Genomic DNA, 20,278 nt, shown 5'->3' on the forward strand with positions numbered 1-20,278 from the left:
ACCGCAAGATGGAAATACACACACGAGTTTTAAACCATAAGCATTATTTTATTAAAGAGAGAATAGCCATCCGGCACTCTAGTTTATTATTTAATAACAGGTCTTAGTTATAGCCTCTTAATAGTAGTAGTAGTAGCAGCAGTAGCAGCAGCAGCAGTAGTAGTAACAGTAATAGTAGAAGTAGTAGAAGTAGTAGAAGTAGTAGAAGTAGTAGAAGTAGTAGAAGTAGTAGAAGTAGTAGAAGTAGTAGAAGTAGTAGAAGTAGTAGAAGTAGTAGAAGTAGTAGAAGTAGTAGAAGTAGTAGAAGTAGTAGAAGTAGTAGAAGTAGTAGAAGTAGTAGAAGTAGTAGAAGTAGTAGAAGTAGTAGAAGTAGTAGAAGTAGTAGAAGTAGTAGAAGTAGTAGAAGTAGTAGAAGTAGTAGAAGTAGTAGAAGTAGTAGAAGTAGTAGAAGTAGTAGAAGTAGTAGAAGTAGTAGAAGTAGTAGCAGTAATAGCAGTAGTAAGTGCTAGATGACTTTAGTGTTGTTAGGGTACATGTATGCAAAGCTGAGAAATGTGTACTGATTGTTTAATAATTCCCTCTTCTTCTCCCCCTTGGCATACGCCTATTCTTGAGTGGTGTCAGGTCTTTGCCCATTCCCGGCCTTATTGATATCCAAAGTGAAAGTAAGTACTAATGCTTGGGCATCCTAATCTGCCAATTCCGTAGTCTACCACTACTATTTCGTACGTCCAACACCAACGGCTGACTGCTTGCCCCTTTCATTCAATCTATACCCTGAGCCATATCTACCACCAAAAGACGGATTGCTTTCTCTTGCATTGATATTGATGTATTGCGCCGTTCGGTCCATAGACAATTGTTGTAGAGAGGTATCTGTCATAGATCCCAACCACTGCGAGGAAAAACTTCCAACCTTTATGTTCTTCGCGTTTAGGAGGTCTCCTACAGTCGATACGATAATCTGCTGGCTGTTGTCCTCGGCGGAAACGTCACCAAAGACGTGTACTCTCTGCCTGGAGGCTTGGTCGGCCGCCATGTTACAAACCTCGAGGCATTGCTTGGCTGTATCAATCTCCTTTAGGAGTCGAGCCCGATCCTGCTCAAACTCATCGGACCGCAATGATACCTCTGTACTTAGTGACTTCGCCGATAGGTCGACTAGCCGTTTTTGCAAGTCGGTAATCATGAGTACCATTCTGTCTCTGGCCTCGCTTAGCGCAACGGCTGTCTGGCGACGATCCTGGTTTGGTTCAGCATCCAAACGCTGCATGTTGTCTTGCAAGGACTGGATATGAGACTTTGCACTCTCGCAGATGAGGATGCACTGCTGAGCACTTTGCCTTTCTTCCTCCATTCGCTTGACAGTCAATGCAGCATTAGGGTCAGGCTCAGAGCGCGGATGGTCGGCCAGGGCAGCTAATTTGTCGTCGATGCTCTGGAGATGAACCTCAAGATCGGCTGTTGTCTCTCGAATCATCTCATTGTACTGATCCAACGCTTCGCGAGTCATTTTGACGTTTGTCCTATTCATGTACCGTCAGGATTATATAGAAAGAAGGAAGGAAAAATAATACACGTATGGCTGCCTTTGTCGAAAGCCATAGACTGCAGCTACAAGGGGCAACGAACATATTAAGGCTACCAAGAGCAATAGCAATGGTAGATTTATAGCCGGATAGCATGTCTTTAAAATCTCTGATATCGCCACCCATGTATCTGATCTGAGCCCAGTCTCTGAAGCTCGTTCGCGAGCCAGCAGACGCATGTTTAGTGCACTTTATGATGACGGCATTAAACTCCTGGCAAGTCTGGTGGCAACACAGTACCGGAAGCTTCAGCATAGAGACAATGGGCCCTTCATCAGTAATGACATTTTTGAGAGATTCAAGAACCTGTATGAGCGACTCGAGCTCGGAGCGTAGATCCCGTATCGTCCGCTCGTAATTTCGAAAGGACTGAATCGTCTCATGTAGAGATTTGCCAGCCTGGATTGCGCTCGTTAGGAGCGTCAGGACGCCGCATGATATGTCGATGGAATCCATGCTGTCTGGCCACTGTAGGCTTCAAAAGGCGACTTTGATAACTCGAGAGATGGATCAACGAGACGCATGGATATATACACCTGCTAGATTGTGAAATTGACGCCTTGCTCAAACTCACCCACCAGCCTTATTATCTAGCTGTGGGGTAAGCAGTCTGGCGCGCGCGAAATCATACACCGAAGTGTATAAGAGAGCCACCCATACGCAGCTGTGGCTTTATTGGACCAATCGTTGTCATTGATCCATTTCCAGCGGCTGGTAGCGGCCTCCCATCCTCGCGTACAGCAGTTGTTGGTTGTGTTAGTGTAAGAACAGCTGTGCTGCTAGTAATCGCAGACTTGAATCTGCTCCGAGAATGGCATGGCGAGGTGGTGATGGCGGTGGGGTAAGTTGAGGTGGAGGATGCCTTGGGTGCCTAATAGCCAGCGATGAGCTCTGCTTCAAAGCTTCGACTAATAAGCGTTCAGCAGCGACGGTCAAACATTAATCCACAAAGATTCTTTGGCCTTTCCATACCCCGTCCATCAAGGGTCGTATTGCGTGAATCATTGTTTGTATGAGTATGTTTCGACTAATCTCGGTAGGCCATGCTGCTTATTGCCAGCTGCTCCAAACTCGGCTTCAGCGCACTTGGAACGTGATCTCTGTTTCAAGCGGCCTCTTTCGTCTCGCTTCGTCTCATCATTCTTCGTGTCAACAGCAGATTCGGCCATTTCCAGAAAGGGAATCATGCCACGAACGAGTGGAGGCGGAGGCGACGTAAGCTGCTGGGCTTGCACCTACAATGCCCTCGCGCTTGTTCTTTCATAGCGCAATTCAGCCGCATGGGTAGGCGCTATTAGCACTAGCCGACTGTTAGCAGGCCTTGATGTCGACTCTTGTGCATCTTCACGCATCCACCGCCCATAAGGTACCTACGCCTGGTCCCATCTCGGGCCTGGTGACTGCCTAAGGGGCGGAGAGTAATAAGCAACAAAGCCACCCGCCAGGGCCAGATTGTGTTTCTTTTCTTCTTTTCCACCGTCTTGTCGAGAATCACGATCTGGCGACTCTGGAGTTGAAGAGAGTTGATTGATAAGCGCGAGTGTGAAAAAGAGGAGAAAAGAGGAAAAGAGGAAAAGACCGAAGCTTGAAGACAGCGGCAAGCGTACCCACGCGTGTACGTCGTACCTTCCGACTTTAAGCTTCTTTTTGCTTATCGATTTCACCAGACTTATTTCTTCAACACCAGACCTTTTCTTACTCCTACTTTTCTTACGCCTTCTTTTCTTACTCCTCCTCCTTTTTGATTTACTCTCCTGCCTCATAGCCAACTCCTCCAACACCATGGGCAAGCCGGACTTCCTGCCGCCTGCGTCTCCCGCTGGTGGGCCTGTTACTCCATTGACCGAGTCTGCAGGCTCCATCTCTCTCAATCCAACCTCTTCCACATACTCTGCCTCCAATCTCGGCAACCATCGCCAGACGTATTTCGACGATGATCCCGCCGAAATCGCTGCCGATGACCTCCCTCCCCTCTATGACGAGCACGAAAACGATGCCGTTGCTTTCATCGACCCTCTGGCCCCCACTGTCGGCCCTGCAGCTACCGGCCTGACTATTGAGCCATTCAAGCGTGATGCTCGCTCAGACACCGTCTATTACATGGACCCGCGCCTCGACTCCGATCCCAAATTCCTCAACGAAACCCTCGTCCACCTCTCACAATTGCCTCCTCGGCCTTTTGCCCAAATCCGCGGCACTCACACCGAGACTCGCCGAAAGTCGGACGACAAGACCGAGCAGGTCACAGTAGTTGATTTTGACATTGAGATCGAGCTCACACATCTGCTTTACACCAACATTCAAGATCCTACAAATGGGGCTTGGCGGGAAATGCGTTCCGTTGGCAACCTCGAAAAGGTTCGCCGTGGTACCATCTTCGCAACTCGTGCTCCCGGTTTCGGTGGCAGCGGTGGCATTATTGAGAATGGCGAGCCCACCGTCGAGGAATGGTGTCACCGCTTCTGCGCCAGCCGAGCTGGCCTCAAGAACATGGCCTTTGAGCGCCGTGTTTCCGGCTGGGACTGGGACTACTTGAAGAAGCAACTGGAGCGCCTGGTCAAAGATACCAACTACCGCGGCCACACCAGCATCACTTTCCCAGTGAGGAACTCGCGCGTGGAGATTTACAATGCCTGCCGCGTGAACCAGATGCGCTTGACCAAGTGGATCGAGGTCATGTTTATGCTGACGCTCATGTTCCTCTTTGCATGGCCCTATCTGTTCTTCCGCACTAAGCGCTGGGAAACAGTCTACACTGAATGGTCCATGAGCCGCCAGGAGCCAGATGGCACAGGCTGCATGGAACGTCGATATACTTCCATGAGCGAGGCACAGTGGTATCATATGTGGGCGAGAGCCATCCAGAAAGCCGTGTTGGAACGCAGGCAAGGACACCTTGACCAGGGAGACGTCGAGAGGGCTGACCAGCCGGCCGATCAAGCTGGCGGTTTTGCTGGCATGGTGCAAGCTGGTGTAGAGGCCATGGGAGTTGTTAACCGATCGTTTGGATGGGGAGGCGACAGCGGCAGTGCTGGAGGTTCACGCTTCAAATTTGGAAGGCGTTGATCAAGCTATGGCTTCTATAGCTGTGGTAAAGAAGTAAGACGTGGCGACAGACTGGAGATGCGCATTTTCACCGGATACTGGACTCCTCTCCTCCCTCAGTTCTCTACACAACAACTTTTCATTGGGTCATTCTGGAGTTATAGGGTAGCACGATGCTTTCAAAGAGGCAAAGCAAATGGTCAACTATTGTACAATCTTTAGCTTTTTTTTTTTTTTTTTCCCCTGCTGGTTACTATATATACACTACTGTCTAAGCATGTTCCAAATTTATCCATCTATGATCTATCTACTGTTTGATTCTGATTGCTTTCTCTCTCTCATCTCTATTCTTGTAGAAAACCAAAGCTATCAAGATGCGGGTCCCACTCGGTCCTTTTGGCCAATGATTTTGCCCCGCCGCCGTACTAATCTGCTTAAACGCGGCTGACAGGCCATCACTAAGCAAACTGGCTTCTATCATCACATTTACATCTCGCCTTCTGCTCTCTATATCTAGATTAAACCTCGCATGAATACACATTCTCAATTCCTTTCCTCCGATATATTATTTGGTCATTATAACAAACTGCCCCAGAAACCCCCGAGCTCACCTCGTTTCAAACTACTTTTTTTGTTTTTTTCCATCTCCGCATCGCAGAGAAGAGTTGTCAAGAAGAGAATGGAAATCTCCAACCCGCGGAGGATTTTGGCTGTCAGTCTGGAAGGCTCAGAATCGCATCTGAGCCGTGTTCTCAAAGGTACGTTTTTATTCCATTGATGGTATTCATACTGTATTCTTCGGGAGAGTGCGTCTTTTTATAGACGAGGTTTTTGTTGCAGTTCTTTTGGCGTTGAAGAGCGTATGCGAATTTTCAAGATGCATTCATCGTTATCGCCCCCCCCTTTTTTTTGGGGGAAAAAAGCTTCACACATTACCCTTTGAACTCATATCTCGCCAAAAAAATTGGATTGGACGAATTGTTATTCCTTTTCTTCTTCTGCAAGAGCCAAGGCTAACTTGGCCTGAAAGATCTCACGGGCTCATCCCCAGACTCCTCATCAGCCTCACTAGCAGGCATCACACACGACCTTGAGCTCAAAACATCATACTACACAGCCTCCGTCCCAATCTGGCTAGACGTCATTGCCTCGCCTTCAGAATGGGCCTCGTCGTTTCTCTCCGAAGAGGCCCGCGAGGTCCTTGCCGTTTTGGGCGGACTTGTGCTCGTCTTTGCGATACCGAATGAGAAGCCTGCTGTTCTGACTCAAGATGGCCAACCGCCCAGTCTGATTCGGCATGTGGGCAGTGTTGTTCAGAAAGGTCTTGGTGGGTGGGAATGGGATGGAGTTCGGCTGGCTATTGGTATTGGCGAGGGAGACGCCGATGAGTGGGATGAGCTGTGTGCGGAAGCTGGGTTGGAGTTTGTTCAGCTTAAAAGTGAACAGATGGGAAAGAATGAATTTGGAGGTATGATTGTTTTTTTTTTTCCACCATTCTTCTTTCAAAGAGTCTCACTGAAACGTAAAACGCACCAATAGAACAGACGGGTATCCCTCGTGTCAGAGAAGCACTGGAATCAAACGACTGGGAGCAACTAGATGGCGGAGATCCACTATCAGACTTTGACGAGGCGCATTCCGACAATTCCGACGGCGCGGAGGACTTCAACCCAGAGAGCTTAGAGTTTGGCGTCGACCGTTCTGATTTCGACGGCCTGCGTATGGCGATATGGGAGACGAGTCATCGCGAAACAGGCGAGTCCGAAAATGCCGACACGGCCAAAGCTACGCCGGATCAGCCAAAGGCTTTAGATGTAGCGGGAGGCTCTGCCGCTGCTGACACCAAGGACGAAGACGGCGAGCTTGGTGACGAGGACATTGCAAAGGTAGAAAAGATGATGAGAAAGCTTCAGGCCGCGAAAGAGATGGGCGAGGGCATGAGTGAGGCGCAAAGAAAGCGTTTGGCAGCTAGGGCAGTGGAGGAGGTGATGCGAGAGCTGTGAAAGCTGGAGAGTTGATACAATGTTTCTTCTCTTATCGACTTGGAGACTCATGAGTGACTCAGGTACCGGAGATGCATAGTCTCATGTTGGTTTTTCATGCTGGATTGGCGGTCAAGTTTCAAGCGTATCATGCACCAGCACGTGTGAAATGCTGTAATAGGTATTTACTCTGTTCACTTGACGTGTGTTGGGCCTTTCCAAGGATCACCGTGCTGTGTAATTGTTATATACTACCGACATATCTCGCCAAGCCCAAGACACCTCTACACTCTTTACCGACTTCAGTAATACGACTTACTAGAAGTATATCATGCATGCATGTTGGAGTGATACATTTTATGTACTACTGTACGATATCTGTGGCTAGCTGCAAGGGACTGCCATCAAGCATCATGCCAAAGCGTCAAAGGTGAGACATGCGCACGCCGTGCATAAGCCACAGCAAGGAAGGCTCTCGGTGACTTTCGTCCGCATCTTGTAAGTGTGTCTTGGCCGCTGGCCGAGAACGGCGAGAGATGCAAGGGACCTGAGACCTAAAAGATGCAGCTGCGAAAATCAGTAAAGAATCTTGATGTTTTTGCTGCATTGATAGCGTCTCGAGACTTGCGAGTTAGGCTCCTCTATCTTAGAAAGAGAGCCAAAGCTGGAGTTGGAAGGTAAATCACGTATCTGGAGTGCCAGAGTCATCTTGGTTTAGAGATTCTTCACGAATAGAGAGAACTAGCCGTCCTCACTGGTTAGACTCGTTTCTCTAACGGTCGAGGCTAGTCTTGGCCAAGGTGAGACAGGCAACACGCTGGCGGGTGATGCTGCACTAAAAAATGCTCCATTGGCGGGAGTGGCAAAAAGGGAGACAAGAAAAAAACAAGCCCAGATAGCCAGGTGAGGACTGAAGCAGCGTGAAACATCAGACGATGCTGATTGCAAAGTGAATCGCTCACAATCTCTGTGTTTTCATCGTAATAGATTCGGTTCAGTAACACAGACACTCAATCTCTGTTAGAGAGCAGATCAGTCTGCACTCTGTATCAATTTCGTATACTTGAGTCAACGACGACGTAGCCATTGCTGATACATGTGGCTTTTCCTTTCAAAAGAGAGATACGACCGGACTCCACCACTGTAAGTGCTGATATCCTAGCTGAATTGTTCGTGGCTCCATTATGTAACTCCAATTGGAGGGATCCAGTTTGCTAAATGCTCGAGTCAAGTCGAAAGGTATTAATAGAAATCAAAACCCAATAGTATATACTCCATAGTCGATTGCAAAAGGACCTGGGTTATTCTTTTTTTTCTTGCCCAAAAAAAAAAAAAAAAAGACGGTTTGGGTTCGTGAGCCTTGACAGCCATTTCGACAATCGTAAAAATCAGGCGCATATCGTGAATTTTTTTCTTGCCCCTACTCCGCGAAGATCCGAATGTGGCGAAAAAGTCCAAGCATCCTGCGACACTACCAGTCTGATCGCCTTAGTAGCTTTGCCATTTTTCCAGACATGTCAAATCTTGACCGACGGCTAAAATGGCCAGCCCGCAGTGAAGTTTGCGCAGGGGGCATTTCAGTCTCTTCTGGTACGAATGACTAGAAGTCTTTGAAATCTGGGCAGGCGTACGTTTGCCACTCTTATCGCCTAGACTTTCGAAGCAATCGTCAAGCTGCTGCCTGCCACTAAATGCCAAGGGAGGTAGAATGATCTTGCCAGCCTGTTTATCTCGATGTTGTTGAGTCTGGAGTAGAGTGACAAACATGGAAAGCGAAAATGGTGATGTTTATTGTAGTAGTATTGACCAAGTCTCCGCCTCATGGCAGAGCTGAAAACATGTGGTCAGTCAAAGCCGGAGGCAAGGTCTCACAAGCAACGAACAAAGTACATGCACAGTACTGTCACTGCTAAGTACAGTAGGGACTTCTACCACTAGTAGCAGTGAGCTGGGATCATGTGGAGAAGGATAGAAAGCCGTGCCTGTGATGGATCGATCGGAGGTGCAAAGACTCGAATTAGGATAGAATGGAAGCCAGGGCACATGGAGCTTTAGCCGCGCTAGAGCTCTCTGTGGTTGCAAGCACTCTGCACCTCGAACTTGCATGTGCGTGAGGATGAGCTCGTCGCCTTTGCTCGATGCTACTCGCACTTGCAACGATCTCTCCTATGATGGTTTAGGTTTAGGACAAAGTCAAGACGGGCGGTTGGGCGGAGCGCCTCCCGACTACTGGTTGGCCGTGGCTGACGCTGAACGCCGCCAAGCGACAGGGTCCCAAAATCCTGGTTTGTCCTAGTCAGGGGTAAGGAGGCTGTGGAGCAGCCTGAGCTTCTCCGAGACCGTTGAGCATGCGGCACTGTGTTCTGGTTCGTACTGTGTGCCGTCCGAGCAAAGCCTTTGGACTATCGTATTTGAGATGGCGAGGTCCAACTTTTCTTCAGAAGGCTGGCCGGACAGATATGCTTCCTTTGCTGGGCAGCACTTCGCAGAGCATGCTCCCACGTGCGTCGTATCGATCACGTATCGGCTATAAGTCACTTGGCTTTGGTGAGGGCTCCAGGAATAGGGATAGGGTTATCCTGGCCTTCTGCGGTCTCGCCGTTGAGTTTCGTCATCTCTCACAGAGACATGGTGCCACTGATGATTAGCTGTGCTCCGTCGTTACATGCGCTTTTCGTATGTATCGGCAGCCGGACGACCTTGTGCCTAGTATATACGATGCCAACCAGCAGATACTGGAGCCCGGCACTCCGTCCCTGACGCTTGGCAGGCACTCCGGCTTGCACACTTGATACCGTCCTGCCGCGATCATCGGCGGCGAACGAACAAGCGAGGCGGCGGACATGTGTCAAAAGGGGGAGGGCTTTTGTTTGAGGCACGCTCAGCAGCAGGCCCTCGCCTGGCGTGACTAGAGAGAGCTTGGTCGATAGTGCCCGCCGTGATGGAGCAGTTAAGGGGCGCACTGTATGCAGACGCAGACCCGCTCTGTGACCGCATCGGACGCTTCTGCAGGAACACACTTTTTTTTGGGCTGTTCGTTCTGAGGTTGCATCGGCCTTTCTCTCAATGGCACTTATCCCCAGTTGCCTTTAACCACAAAGAGCACCCGGACTCGCATCTACACTAACACCCTTGAGGGATGAATCGCCGGATCTGTGATTCTGCAGCGGGCTGGGTCAATTCGCAGGCCATGGGCGAGTAAAGAGCAGTAGTATCACCGTCTTATCAGGTAACAATTCAGCTGTTCTCCGCATTTGAACTGCTAGTATGGCACTAGACGATGCTCCGTAGTAAACAAAGCTGGTGGCATAAGCGCCTTTCGCCAGTCACCAACAGCTCGCCATGATGTCACCCCACTGCAGCAGCTCGAAAGTCATTACTGGATTGTGGCTTAGGGTTGGATGCTTCAAATCGAGCCATGGCGGACGAGAGCCACAAACTCTCGCACAGACGCACGAGTAGCGCCATGCATGCGTTAGGGTGACCAAGAGCGGCATGGGGTTGAAGCTGGGATTTGTGCCGCCATCACACCAGTTCCTGTTCCTGTTCCTGCTCCTGCTCCTGCTCCTGTTCATGTGCCGAACGCCTGTGAACGCTGTGCGACTTCGTATACTACCCGTAGACAGTACATGGCGTTGCTTGATATGGTGAAGAGCTATTGGTATCGTCACTACCGGTAGCGCCGGTAGGCAGTTGTACTGCACTTGCAGCAATGGGTAGCCAACCGCTAGCATGACAGAAAACGAGCCGAAAAAGATGGTCATCCGTGCGCCTGTCTCACACGTTGCAAGTCGTGGTTAGCTCGAGCTGCCGAGGTGAATGGCAGATGGGTGATGGCAGAAGAATGCTAGATCGAGAAGCAGCATGGATGGCAGGCTTGATAGGCGCTAAACATGCACGGCGTGAGCCCACGAAAAACCCTGCCTGTTTCGCACCTCGGAAACGACTGATACTGTAGGATGCCGCAGATGGATGCGCCAGAGAAGGACTGAGAAAGCAGGCGTCAGCCTGACTAGGTGCTGCGGCAGAGGCTGCCAGGCCGTACGATACGTGTAGATGAGAACATCCTGTGCCAAGTGTGTATAGTAAGCAACGAGAGCAAATTCCTGCCAGCTGCTCGGTCGAGGACCGCGTTGTGTGCCTGTGTTTGTGTACTCTGTTGGCTTCGATGCTCGCGCGTACTCCCTACAGGTGCGACTTGCTGTACCGCGGCAGGACACGGGGCCGTACCAGACGATGGCTTTGACGCAGGTACAGCCAAGTACTGGTGTAGCATCGTGGTCTTGGATTACCCCGGCTGATACTCTGCTGTTGACCTCCGACTCGGTCGCCTGGTCAAGCTGTGGGGGCGTTGGGTCAAGCGAGGCTCAAGGTGACGATCTCCGGGGGCTAGACTGACTAGAGCTGCCACCTAGTCGTACGAACAAACGCTGTAGCGCAGGCTGATCTGGATGCTCAAGCTCTCTTTTGCCTAGTTTGGAAAAGGACGGAGAAAAGCACAGGTGAGTTGTCGTGCTGGTTAAGAGGACGGATTCTGCTGCTTGGTAGGTACCTATGCAGGCATAAACGAATAGCAACATTGAACCGAGTAGAGATACTTGCAGTGTCCATAGTTGGGACGACAATGGCGGCCTATTGTCTCGCCGAAGGCACGCATGTCGCCCTTACGATAAACGCGTGAGAGCTCGAAAGGGGAAGAGAGGAAAGGGGACAGACATGGAGGCCAGCCGGTGGAACATCAGATCGCCGGCGCACAGCAACGTGCACGTGCCGTATCTTCTGCACTGTACGGCACTGTGCACGTCTGGCCGGTCTCGAACAGCAAGCCAGCCGGCGACAGCGAGCTTTGCATTCTGCTGCTGCGGATCTCGTCCAGCTGTCTGAAAGGGTCTCAACTTGCATAAGAGCATCAATACCTCCACCAGCATGAATAGACGCGCAAAAGAGAAGCACTGGCTATGGTGAGGTAGAGACGGAGTCTGAGACGATGTACTTCGTGTTGCTCCGCACGCATACGGAGCTGCAGGTACCAGACCCTGGTGAAGCTTCAAGGCTCACGTCTCCTTTTTGTCCCTTTTGCTCCGTCCTCTGGTGGGCAAAACCTGTCCCGAGTCGCTCCGTCTGGAACTTGTGCCCCGAGCTACAGTCTTAGGGCGGTGCATACCCCGTACTTGCAGTATCTACTGCTCCAAGTATGCGCTCATCGCGGGCTAGCCAGATGGATCCGTTCGGGATAAGACCTACTGGTATCGCTAGCCGCGATTATGGCTGCTTTGGTGAAGATGCATGAGAACCAAGCAACAGGAGTCGTTGCAGCCGACGCCCGCTCCACGCCCAATGCCTTGGTTAGTTTGAATAGTAGCCGGTACTTGTAGATATAGGTAGGTACTAACTCGAAGAGACGAAGCACGGCGGATGCGGGCTGTGATGGAGTAGAAAGGAGACGACGACAAGAGTCTTGTCAATTGTTGCGCCCTCGCGGGCTCGCGGGATCTACAGGCACACCATTGCGTTAAAAGGCCACAAGAAGATGGGATTTTGTCCATCAAATACCTAGCCGATAAGACAGCGCGACGTGATAGTCTGGTGTTTTAGCCATGCTGACGGATAATATCATTCTGTAGACGCTCGCCACCTCAGGTACAACGTCGGGCTGTGCTGTGTGTTTGCTGCCACTACCTGCAAGTACCAAACCGGTTCGCTGCTGCTCGTATACCTTCATATGTTAGTCTAGACTGTAGTATACATGCATCGGTTCAGTCTCTTGGACCGCAACACACTCGTACAAACTGAGCACATGCAGCTCGCAGGCTTCGCTTCAAATGCGATCTCTGGGAAGCATGCGATGCGATGCGATGCGATGCAATGCATGCAAGGCAAGGCAATGCAGGTACCGTCCGCAGAATCAACAGGAGGAGCTGCTGCTGCTGCATGCAAGGTACAAGTACTTGCATCAACGGCACTCGCCTCTGGGGACGGGACCTTTTGAGAGAGCGCGCCACCACTTCCAAACACCGACAACACGAACTGAGCTTGCACTGCACTGTACCGGCACTGTCGGTAGCCACTAGCAGCTCTGGCCCAGATTCTCAACTGCTCTGAGAGGAGCCGATGCGCTAAAGGACGACAGGGTTGACAGGCCGACAGGGTTGCGATGTGCGCCAGTGGCTGGTCAACTGGCCAGAAGGGCACTTGGGAGCGGAACAGACAGCCAGCGCTATCTGGGTACCTGCGCGGGTACCTGCGAGCTCGCCTCTGCGGCGCCATCCACTGCTGCTCAGCTCCAGAGCTCCTGGTCCCCCGCCGGTACCCCCAGGGCCCTGTCGCCATCGGATGTCTAGAGCAGGAAAAGCTCTGACCAGCCCGGCCATTGGCGCTGCGACCGGCGGATGCAGGGCCCGTTGGCCTGTGCTGCCAGGGTCCGGCCGGGACAGTGTGGACGGGACTGTGGGTGGCGCTGCTGGCTGCTGGCTGCTGCTCGTGCCTGTGCCTGGCCATGGCTGCCGCCTGCGAGGCACTCACTCGCGGAAAACACGCAACTGGCAGCGTGGCGCCCGAGGCCGGCAGGTACCCGCCATGTGCTCGCCCAGCGCCTGTGCTGCAGCGTGCGGCGCAAACCGGTACCTGGGCGGTACGTGCGCGTGGCCTCCAGTGTTTGCTAGTGGGAATAGCCCGCAGCGTGCCTGTACAGCCTGCAGAGCCTGCAGCGCAAGTGGCTGCCATCCCCCCCCCTCGCTGGCAGCGGCTGCAGCCAGTGGCAGCGCTCTGTTCTGCCCCCAGGCGCCAGGGGACCCCCCCTCCCCCAAACCCACCGCCGGCTCGCCTTTTTCTTCTCCCAAGTCTCCTGTCCCCGTTCCCTCCTCCGTCTTCCCCATCACCATCCTCGCGGCCATTGTCTCCTCCTTTTTTTTCCTTTTCCCTTTCTCTCGTGCGTCTTTCTTTTCACGTCACTCTCTTAATCTTCGGCCATTTCGGTTACCGTCACTCTTTCCGGGACCATTCCATTCTTTCGGCTTTCATATCCAAGGCCTGTCAATCTTTCTGCTGGGTAGACTCCGCTATTTGTATTGAGCATCAGCTTTGTTCCTTGCAAGGATCCCAGACCACATTCTTTTTTTTCTAGAACTCGCCTCTGCTTTCTTTTTGGCCTATTACTCCCTGTCTTTGCCTACTACTCACAGTATCAACATCATATTCGAACCCTTTCGAGCGCCCGTTGCCGCTGCCTTTCTCACCTGATTCTTTTGAATCTACATACAAACCCTTACTTCTCCGGGAGGTTCTGACGGCTGTGCTATTGCGACCCGTCTGATTGGGAGCGATATCCTAACGCTCAAGAACCTTCTGCATCTCTACCAACATAACCCCCCCTCCATCGACTCTCGACCACGAACGGTAGTACGACCTTGACGCGTCTCATCGCCATGGCTACCGAGATAGAGCAGCCGCTGGCTTTGACGGCCACCGTGGTTACGCCAACTGCTCCCATCAGCCCGACTGGATCCATGATTCACCACTCGGCATCTTCAGACGGTACCCCTGGATCTGCTTCTAGACCTCTTGGTTCTCCCACCAGCGCCAATGGCCAGGCCAATGCCGCTCGCCGCCCGCCGCGCAAAAGCACCCTCACCCAGCAGCAGAAGAACCAGAAGAGACAGAGGGCCACACAAGATCAATTGACGACTCTGGAGATGGAGTTCAACAAAAACCCAACTCCCACGGCTAGCGTCCGCGACAGAATAGCCGAGGAGATTAATATGACTGAGCGATCTGTCCAGATCTGGTTCCAGAACAGGTAATCATCACTGCGTACTGATTAGGTACTGGTCGACGGCAATGGGAGCTAACGTTTCTTACAGACGAGCCAAGATTAAGATGCTGGCCAAGAAGAGTCTTGAAACTGGCGAGGACATTGACTCTATCCCCGAGTCCATGCGGCAATATCTCGCGATGCAGGCAATGGAGTCAGGCAAGGGGTTTGCTGGGAGTTACATGGGCCGCACCGGCCTGATTCCTTTTGGTGGTAACAACATGCTCTTTGGCGGCGACCAGAGCGCGCAAGGCAAAGTTTGTAAGTCAATCGCGATCCTTCTTCGTTTCTCTAGTAGTGCCAATTTCTGTTTTGTCACGCCCATTTAGCGGTACTAATTATCTTCTAGTGATCCATCACCTTACTTGTCGCTCTCTGAGTATCGGCAAATGGACGCGAGTTGGACAAAACACCATGGATCTCATCATCTTCTACTCGCCGGACAAGTGCACCATGACCTATTACATCAACAACGAGCAAGCTGGATACAAAATCGAGTACCCCTTCTCCCATATCAAGAACATTTGGCTCGAGAACGCGGACAATGACATGAACAAGCTAGCTGGCATCTTCATTGAGCTCAACCAGCCACCTTATTTCATGATGGACGCAACTTCGTCGACAACGGGCTTTGATTATGTCAGTGATTTTACCGAGGACCAACAGGCGTCTCAGTGCTTGCTTCACCACCTTGGAGGCAACCCCAAGGTCTTGGCCAACCAATTGGCCAAGCTGGTGTCCTTGGAATCTTTTATGAACCGCCACAACCCTCACATGCGCCAGGTTCATCCATTTGCTGATCCCCAAGCCATCTCTGTTTCGGCGCCTGTATCTCCCACGCTAGCTCGACCCTCGTCACAGCCAAGCTTCGGCGCACAGCCCATGGCCATGGCTCAGCAGCAATGGGGCATGGCCAACATGCACTCTGCCGCTGGTATGAGACCCCCGGGCCACAAACGACAGCGTAGCCGCTCTGTTCCAGGACCTGTTGACTTTGCCATGTTTCAAAACCAGCCCATGCCGTCCTTCTATATTCAGCCTCCTGGAGATATGGGCGCTCAGCACAACCCCAACATCTACGCTCCAGTGCCACAACAACCCAACGCTGCCCACAACTTGAGGATTGACACACAAGCAGGCTTTGGTTTGGACATGCGGCAATACCCCATGTCAGCAACAACTGCTTCGCCATCCGAGTTCCCTCCGAGCCCAGGCTACTTCACCCCCGGCCCTGAGGCTGGTGGTCCCCTCGCTCCGTCAAACTACAGCACCCCATATGGTCACGCGTTCCTATCGCCAATGGTCAGCGCTGAAGCCAACATGCCCACAGCCATCTCTCCCTTGCCCTTTAACGGCCCTTCCGAACCCTCAATTGTCGAGCACTCTCCTCCCATGGCCATGATGGGCCGCCCAGGCTCTTCAGAAATGTACATGGGTCAAGACAGCTCATGTGCTGTGTCGGATGACGGTGTTAGCCTGAACGAGATGTACTCCAAGCACTCAATCAACATGCCAATGCACGAGTCAATGCACGAACAAATGCATGAACAAATGCACGAGCCTTCACCAGGAAGTTATGTACAGCATTCACAAGCGGATATCGACATGGACCAGCTGGTCCATTTCGATGCCGTCGATCCATCCAGTCTATCACCAGAGGCGATGCAGTCCATGCCTCGGTAGTCTTGATGGATAATGGTGGTATTGCTGGCTTTGCGCTTCATTTGGTCTTTTTTTGCCCTTGGCGTTGTTTGGACACATCATTACAACGGAAGGGCGTTCTTCGGTAAATCTATACCAATTCGGAAACTGCATCGTGTCTCCCTGCAAGACATCTAGGAGCTCATCTCGCCTCATAAAATTATGTTCGCCCATACTCTTTTTTTTGTTAGCTGCCTACCGGTGGTATAATATGTTTGGCTTGACTTACCTGCCATCGCAAAATGCGGCCATGATGAATCTGCATGACGGTATCATTCTTTAACATCGGTCATGCATGTCCGGTACAGCGATCGTACGAGTTACTTCTGCGCGTGGAGATTTTACTCAGCCATACTCTTTTTTTTTTTTTTTATCTACCGCCTGCGCGTTTATCTCTTGTTTGCTTGGTGATCTTAGTTGATGGATGTATCACATCCGCATACTCCACATTATCTGCTTCTCCTTTTTTCTTCTTCTATTTCTTCATCTTTTTATCTATCTTCTCTTGGCTACTCGATGCGTAATTGCCCAAGGGGAGCACACAGCTGTCTCGCATCTCGCGGGACTTAATTTTCTTTTGGCGCACATCATTAGTTCCGGGAGTTATCATTTCGCTTTGTTTCGTGTTTCGCACTTGCGTTTTTATTTGGTTTGCAACCCCGGAGGTTGTGACTGAACTAAACTGAAGTTTTGTTTTATCTTGGATTTTTTTAACTAATGGAAAAACCGAGAGGGAAAAGGAATATATGGTGCAAGAGGTGGAAAGACTTTTTTTGTTAAAAGTATAGCAGTGCATGTGTGTATGTGAGGATGATGTTGTGTATGTGAGCGAGCGAGACAGAAGCGGAGGAATCTGCATCTCTTCGACGTCGACGATGATGAAGAAGGGCATTGCACTTTTTTTTTTGTAACTATTGGGTAACTTTAGAGTTACGAGGGAATATGGCGGTCTTATTGGCGGCCAACCGTGAACCTTTTGCAATAGTACTTTTGATGTTCAAAGTTTCCCTTTGCCTTTTACGTGAATTCACCTGTGTTCGTTCAAGCTTGCCTCGTAGTTTCAACAACCCACGCGACTACGGCCATTTTATACAGTCAACCTTGTATCATGCTGTAGGATCTGTCTGACTTGGTCTTAATTTAATACTCTCTCCAAGTTTGTGCCCGCAGAATCGGCTAATGATGGCAGCTTGAGCAACATACTCTTTTGTATAAATCGACGTGCTGGGTGTAGAGAACGAATTACATTTTGCCAACTGGCTGCAGGCTTCTAGCAAGCCTTTAGGCAATTAACAATGCACATACCAATTGAGAGACTCCTGGAACTCTGATTTGCTTCTGAATAGTAGGTACATGAATCTTTATTCATTGTCTTTTACTCGATATCATCTACAAGTCAATGAAAGCCATAAGTGGTCGAGGCCCAATGTCGGTGTGGTTCTCAACTTGGTTTAAAAATAGAATAGAGTTTCTTCGTTATGACCCAAAGTACGTACCTTTGTCGTATTTGTATAGCCCTTTGGGCCACAGTAGTATTGCAGTCGTATTGCGGGGGGGAGCCTTTGCTCTAGTCAGGATGCTAAAAGCGGCACAACTGAGATCTCCCCAGCCACGATCAAGCCCTCTAGCACTGCCGGTGTGCCCAACCACTGGGCTTGGGAGAGCATCGCCGCTTACACGTAATGCGGATGCGTCATACCAGACGCGCCTCGTTTCAGAGCCCGACCTAGGTCGCAGGGCAGCGTCGAACAGCCCATCCTACAGGCTCAGGCAATGAGGCGCTGCTGGTCCTTCGTGCGTCCAGGGCGTGACGTCCTGCCACTGGCTCCAGCCTTCTTCTGGTAGCGTTGCACCAGCGTCTCTGCTCTCTCCGGGCATATCCCCCCGCCCCCGTCCACTTTTGTGCATCTGATTAGTCCAAAGCGTTGCATCCTTTGCCAAATTGACTGCAAATACAGTATTCGATACTATCATCTCTTTGCCATGGCATGTCCTCCCTCTTTATGCTGAGGCCGTGCTGCCGTACCCAACGTCAGCACTAACGTCATCAACAATGGATCGCCGGCACCAGCCGCTGTCTCAGCCGGGCGACCAGCACAGCCACGCCCAAGACACCGAGGGCACCGCAGACGAAACGAACCATGTAGATCAGGATGGCGCTGAGCCTGGCCCACCGCTGCTGGCTGAGGGCACTTCGTCGCCAATGGCTGGCCCAAGACGTTCCCAGACAGATCCAACAGCAACATTATCGCCTATCCCGCAGACTACAAACAGGCCATTGACCGGATCTTCGTCGAGACCGCGGTTCTTCGAGCATGTTGACGTGGATCAAAGCCCATCCGAAGGGAAAATGGCCCAAGACACATTGCTAAGAGAAGGCCTGTTGGATGCCAGACCAAAGACCGCCGCTGCCAAGACGAAATCACCTTTCTCGCTCGTCGCCAAGAAGTATGGGTATAGTAAGATAGCAAAGGGGAAGAAGGGAAATCGGAAGTCCGGATCTGGGTGGAAAGCCCAGGCCGAAGCATTCATTCAAGGTCTCTACCAGAGACTTGTTTTGGAAACCATTCTTCGTCGCAAACCACTGCTGCCCTCCAAAGATGGGCGCCATATTCCTCTTAATCCATCGGCGGTCGATGCCGGTGGTCTGATAGATGAACGCAGCGACCAGCCTTATATTAGCAACTTTATTCGTTCCAGCCGATACACGGTCTATGATTTCGTCCCGAAGCAGCTCGTCTTTCAGTTCAGCAAGCTTGGAAACTTTTACCTCCTTATTATGGGCATTCTTCAGGTAATTCCTGGCCTCAGCACTGTCGGAAAATACACAACAATTGCTCCACTGGCTGGCTTCGTGGCCTTTAGCATGGCCAAAGAGGGCTATGACGACTACCGGCGATATTCACTCGATAAGGCGGAGAATCGCAGCATGACCTGGGTTTTGGCACACGGTGTAAGAGAAGGGAGAGAGAGGCCGCGAATGTCGGTATGGAAGAATAAACTGAAGATAAAGCGAAAAGGCAACAAGAAACGACGCGGAGCAGATGAGGAGGATGTCATTCTGCAAGATATCGAGGAAGGAGCCCTTGCTAGATTGGACGACACGAACGACTGGATGTATGTGCAGTGGCAGCATGTCCAAGTAGGAGACATTGTGCGACTCCGTCGAGACGAACCAGTGCCCGCCGATATGGTCGTGCTTCATGCTACGGGGCCGAACGGCGTCGCATATATCGAGACAATGGCGTTGGATGGCGAAACGAACCTGAAAGCTAAGCAGGCTTGTCCTCTGCTTGCAGATAAATGTGACACAGTGGATGGGCTCCGGTCGACTCACGCTACAGTGGTATCCGAGGATCCCAATCTGGACCTATACAACTATGTTGGGAAGGTCGGCATCGACGGCGGCGAAACCGTACCTTTATCGTTGAGCAATGTCGTCTATCGAGGCTCTATACTTCGAAACACTTCAATGGCCATCGGGCTTGTGATTAACTCGGGCGAGGAATGCAAAATTCGCATGAACGCGAACAAGCATGCGCATGCTAAAAAGCCGGCAATGCAGTCTACAATTAATAAAATGGTCCTTGCTCAGATCTCCATTGTCATCTCTCTCACCATTGGATTGAGTATTGGATACCTCAGATGGCACAACGACACAGAAGAGAAATCTTTTTACATTGTCGATATTCCCGTATACGACGCAAGCGTACCGTTTAAGCAAATTTTCTTTGGGTTCTTGATCATGTTTGGAAGTTTGATTCCGTTATCGCTTTATATCAGTTTGGAAGTTATCAAGATTGGACAGCTCTTCTTGTTGCAGGACGTGGAAATGTACGATCCGGTCACAGATACTCCCATGATCGCTAACACCACGACCATCTTGGAGAATCTTGGTCAGGTGAGCTATGTGTTTTCGGACAAAACGGGGACTTTAACAGAGAACTTGATGCGCTTTCGGAAATTGAGCGTTGCTGGTGTTGTTTGCCTTCACGACATGGATACTCAGGACGATGAGACAGCCAAGATGAAGTCTCGCGCAAAGGGAAAACAGCCGGTTTGGGCGACATCTACTAGGATGGGCCGGGGCCAGGGGGGAGGGTGACGAGACGGGAGAGGCAAATTTCTCTGGACAGGTAACGGATTTGAAC

General features: G+C 51.0%; 5 protein-coding genes across 5 annotated transcripts; 4 read left to right on the forward strand and 1 right to left on the reverse strand.

Moving 5' to 3' along the window:
• Nucleotides 1-407: 407 nt before the first annotated feature.
• On the reverse strand, nucleotides 408-3,062 carry TrAtP1_011595 (uncharacterized protein). Its single transcript, XM_066115176.1, has 2 exons — nucleotides 1,633-3,062; nucleotides 408-1,526 (listed from the first exon to the last, which is right to left on the reverse strand). The coding sequence occupies exons 1-2, from the start codon at nucleotides 2,043-2,045 to the stop codon at nucleotides 719-721; spliced, it is 1,221 nt and encodes a 406-aa protein (XP_065971274.1). The 5' UTR covers nucleotides 2,046-3,062; the 3' UTR covers nucleotides 408-718.
• A 194-nt stretch (nucleotides 3,063-3,256) lies between these two features.
• Nucleotides 3,257-5,592, forward strand: TrAtP1_011596 (uncharacterized protein). Its single transcript, XM_014084714.2, has one exon. The coding sequence runs from the start codon at nucleotides 3,372-3,374 to the stop codon at nucleotides 4,653-4,655; it is 1,284 nt and encodes a 427-aa protein (XP_013940189.2). The 5' UTR covers nucleotides 3,257-3,371; the 3' UTR covers nucleotides 4,656-5,592.
• On the forward strand, nucleotides 5,314-6,637 carry TrAtP1_011597 (uncharacterized protein; the record flags this gene model as incomplete). Its single annotated transcript, XM_014084715.2, has 3 exons — nucleotides 5,314-5,392; nucleotides 5,665-6,102; nucleotides 6,174-6,637. The coding sequence occupies 3 exons, from the start codon at nucleotides 5,314-5,316 to the stop codon at nucleotides 6,635-6,637; spliced, it is 981 nt and encodes a 326-aa protein (XP_013940190.1).
• Nucleotides 6,638-13,492: 6,855 nt separating this feature from the next.
• TrAtP1_011598 (uncharacterized protein) lies at nucleotides 13,493-17,136 on the forward strand. Its single transcript, XM_014084716.2, has 3 exons — nucleotides 13,493-14,411; nucleotides 14,476-14,687; nucleotides 14,776-17,136. Exons 1-3 carry the CDS (start codon nucleotides 14,041-14,043, stop codon nucleotides 16,107-16,109), a joined length of 1,917 nt encoding a protein of 638 aa, XP_013940191.2. The 5' UTR covers nucleotides 13,493-14,040; the 3' UTR covers nucleotides 16,110-17,136.
• Nucleotides 17,137-18,180: 1,044 nt separating this feature from the next.
• TrAtP1_011599 (uncharacterized protein) lies at nucleotides 18,181-20,232 on the forward strand (the record flags this gene model as incomplete). Its single annotated transcript, XM_066115177.1, has 1 exon — nucleotides 18,181-20,232. The coding sequence occupies one exon, from the start codon at nucleotides 18,181-18,183 to the stop codon at nucleotides 20,230-20,232; it is 2,052 nt and encodes a 683-aa protein (XP_065971275.1).
• Nucleotides 20,233-20,278: the final 46 nt, after the last annotated feature.

The sequence above is a fragment of the Trichoderma atroviride genome, chromosome 6, assembly GCF_020647795.1.
Source record: "Trichoderma atroviride chromosome 6, complete sequence".
Taxonomy (NCBI): domain Eukaryota; kingdom Fungi; phylum Ascomycota; class Sordariomycetes; order Hypocreales; family Hypocreaceae; genus Trichoderma; species Trichoderma atroviride.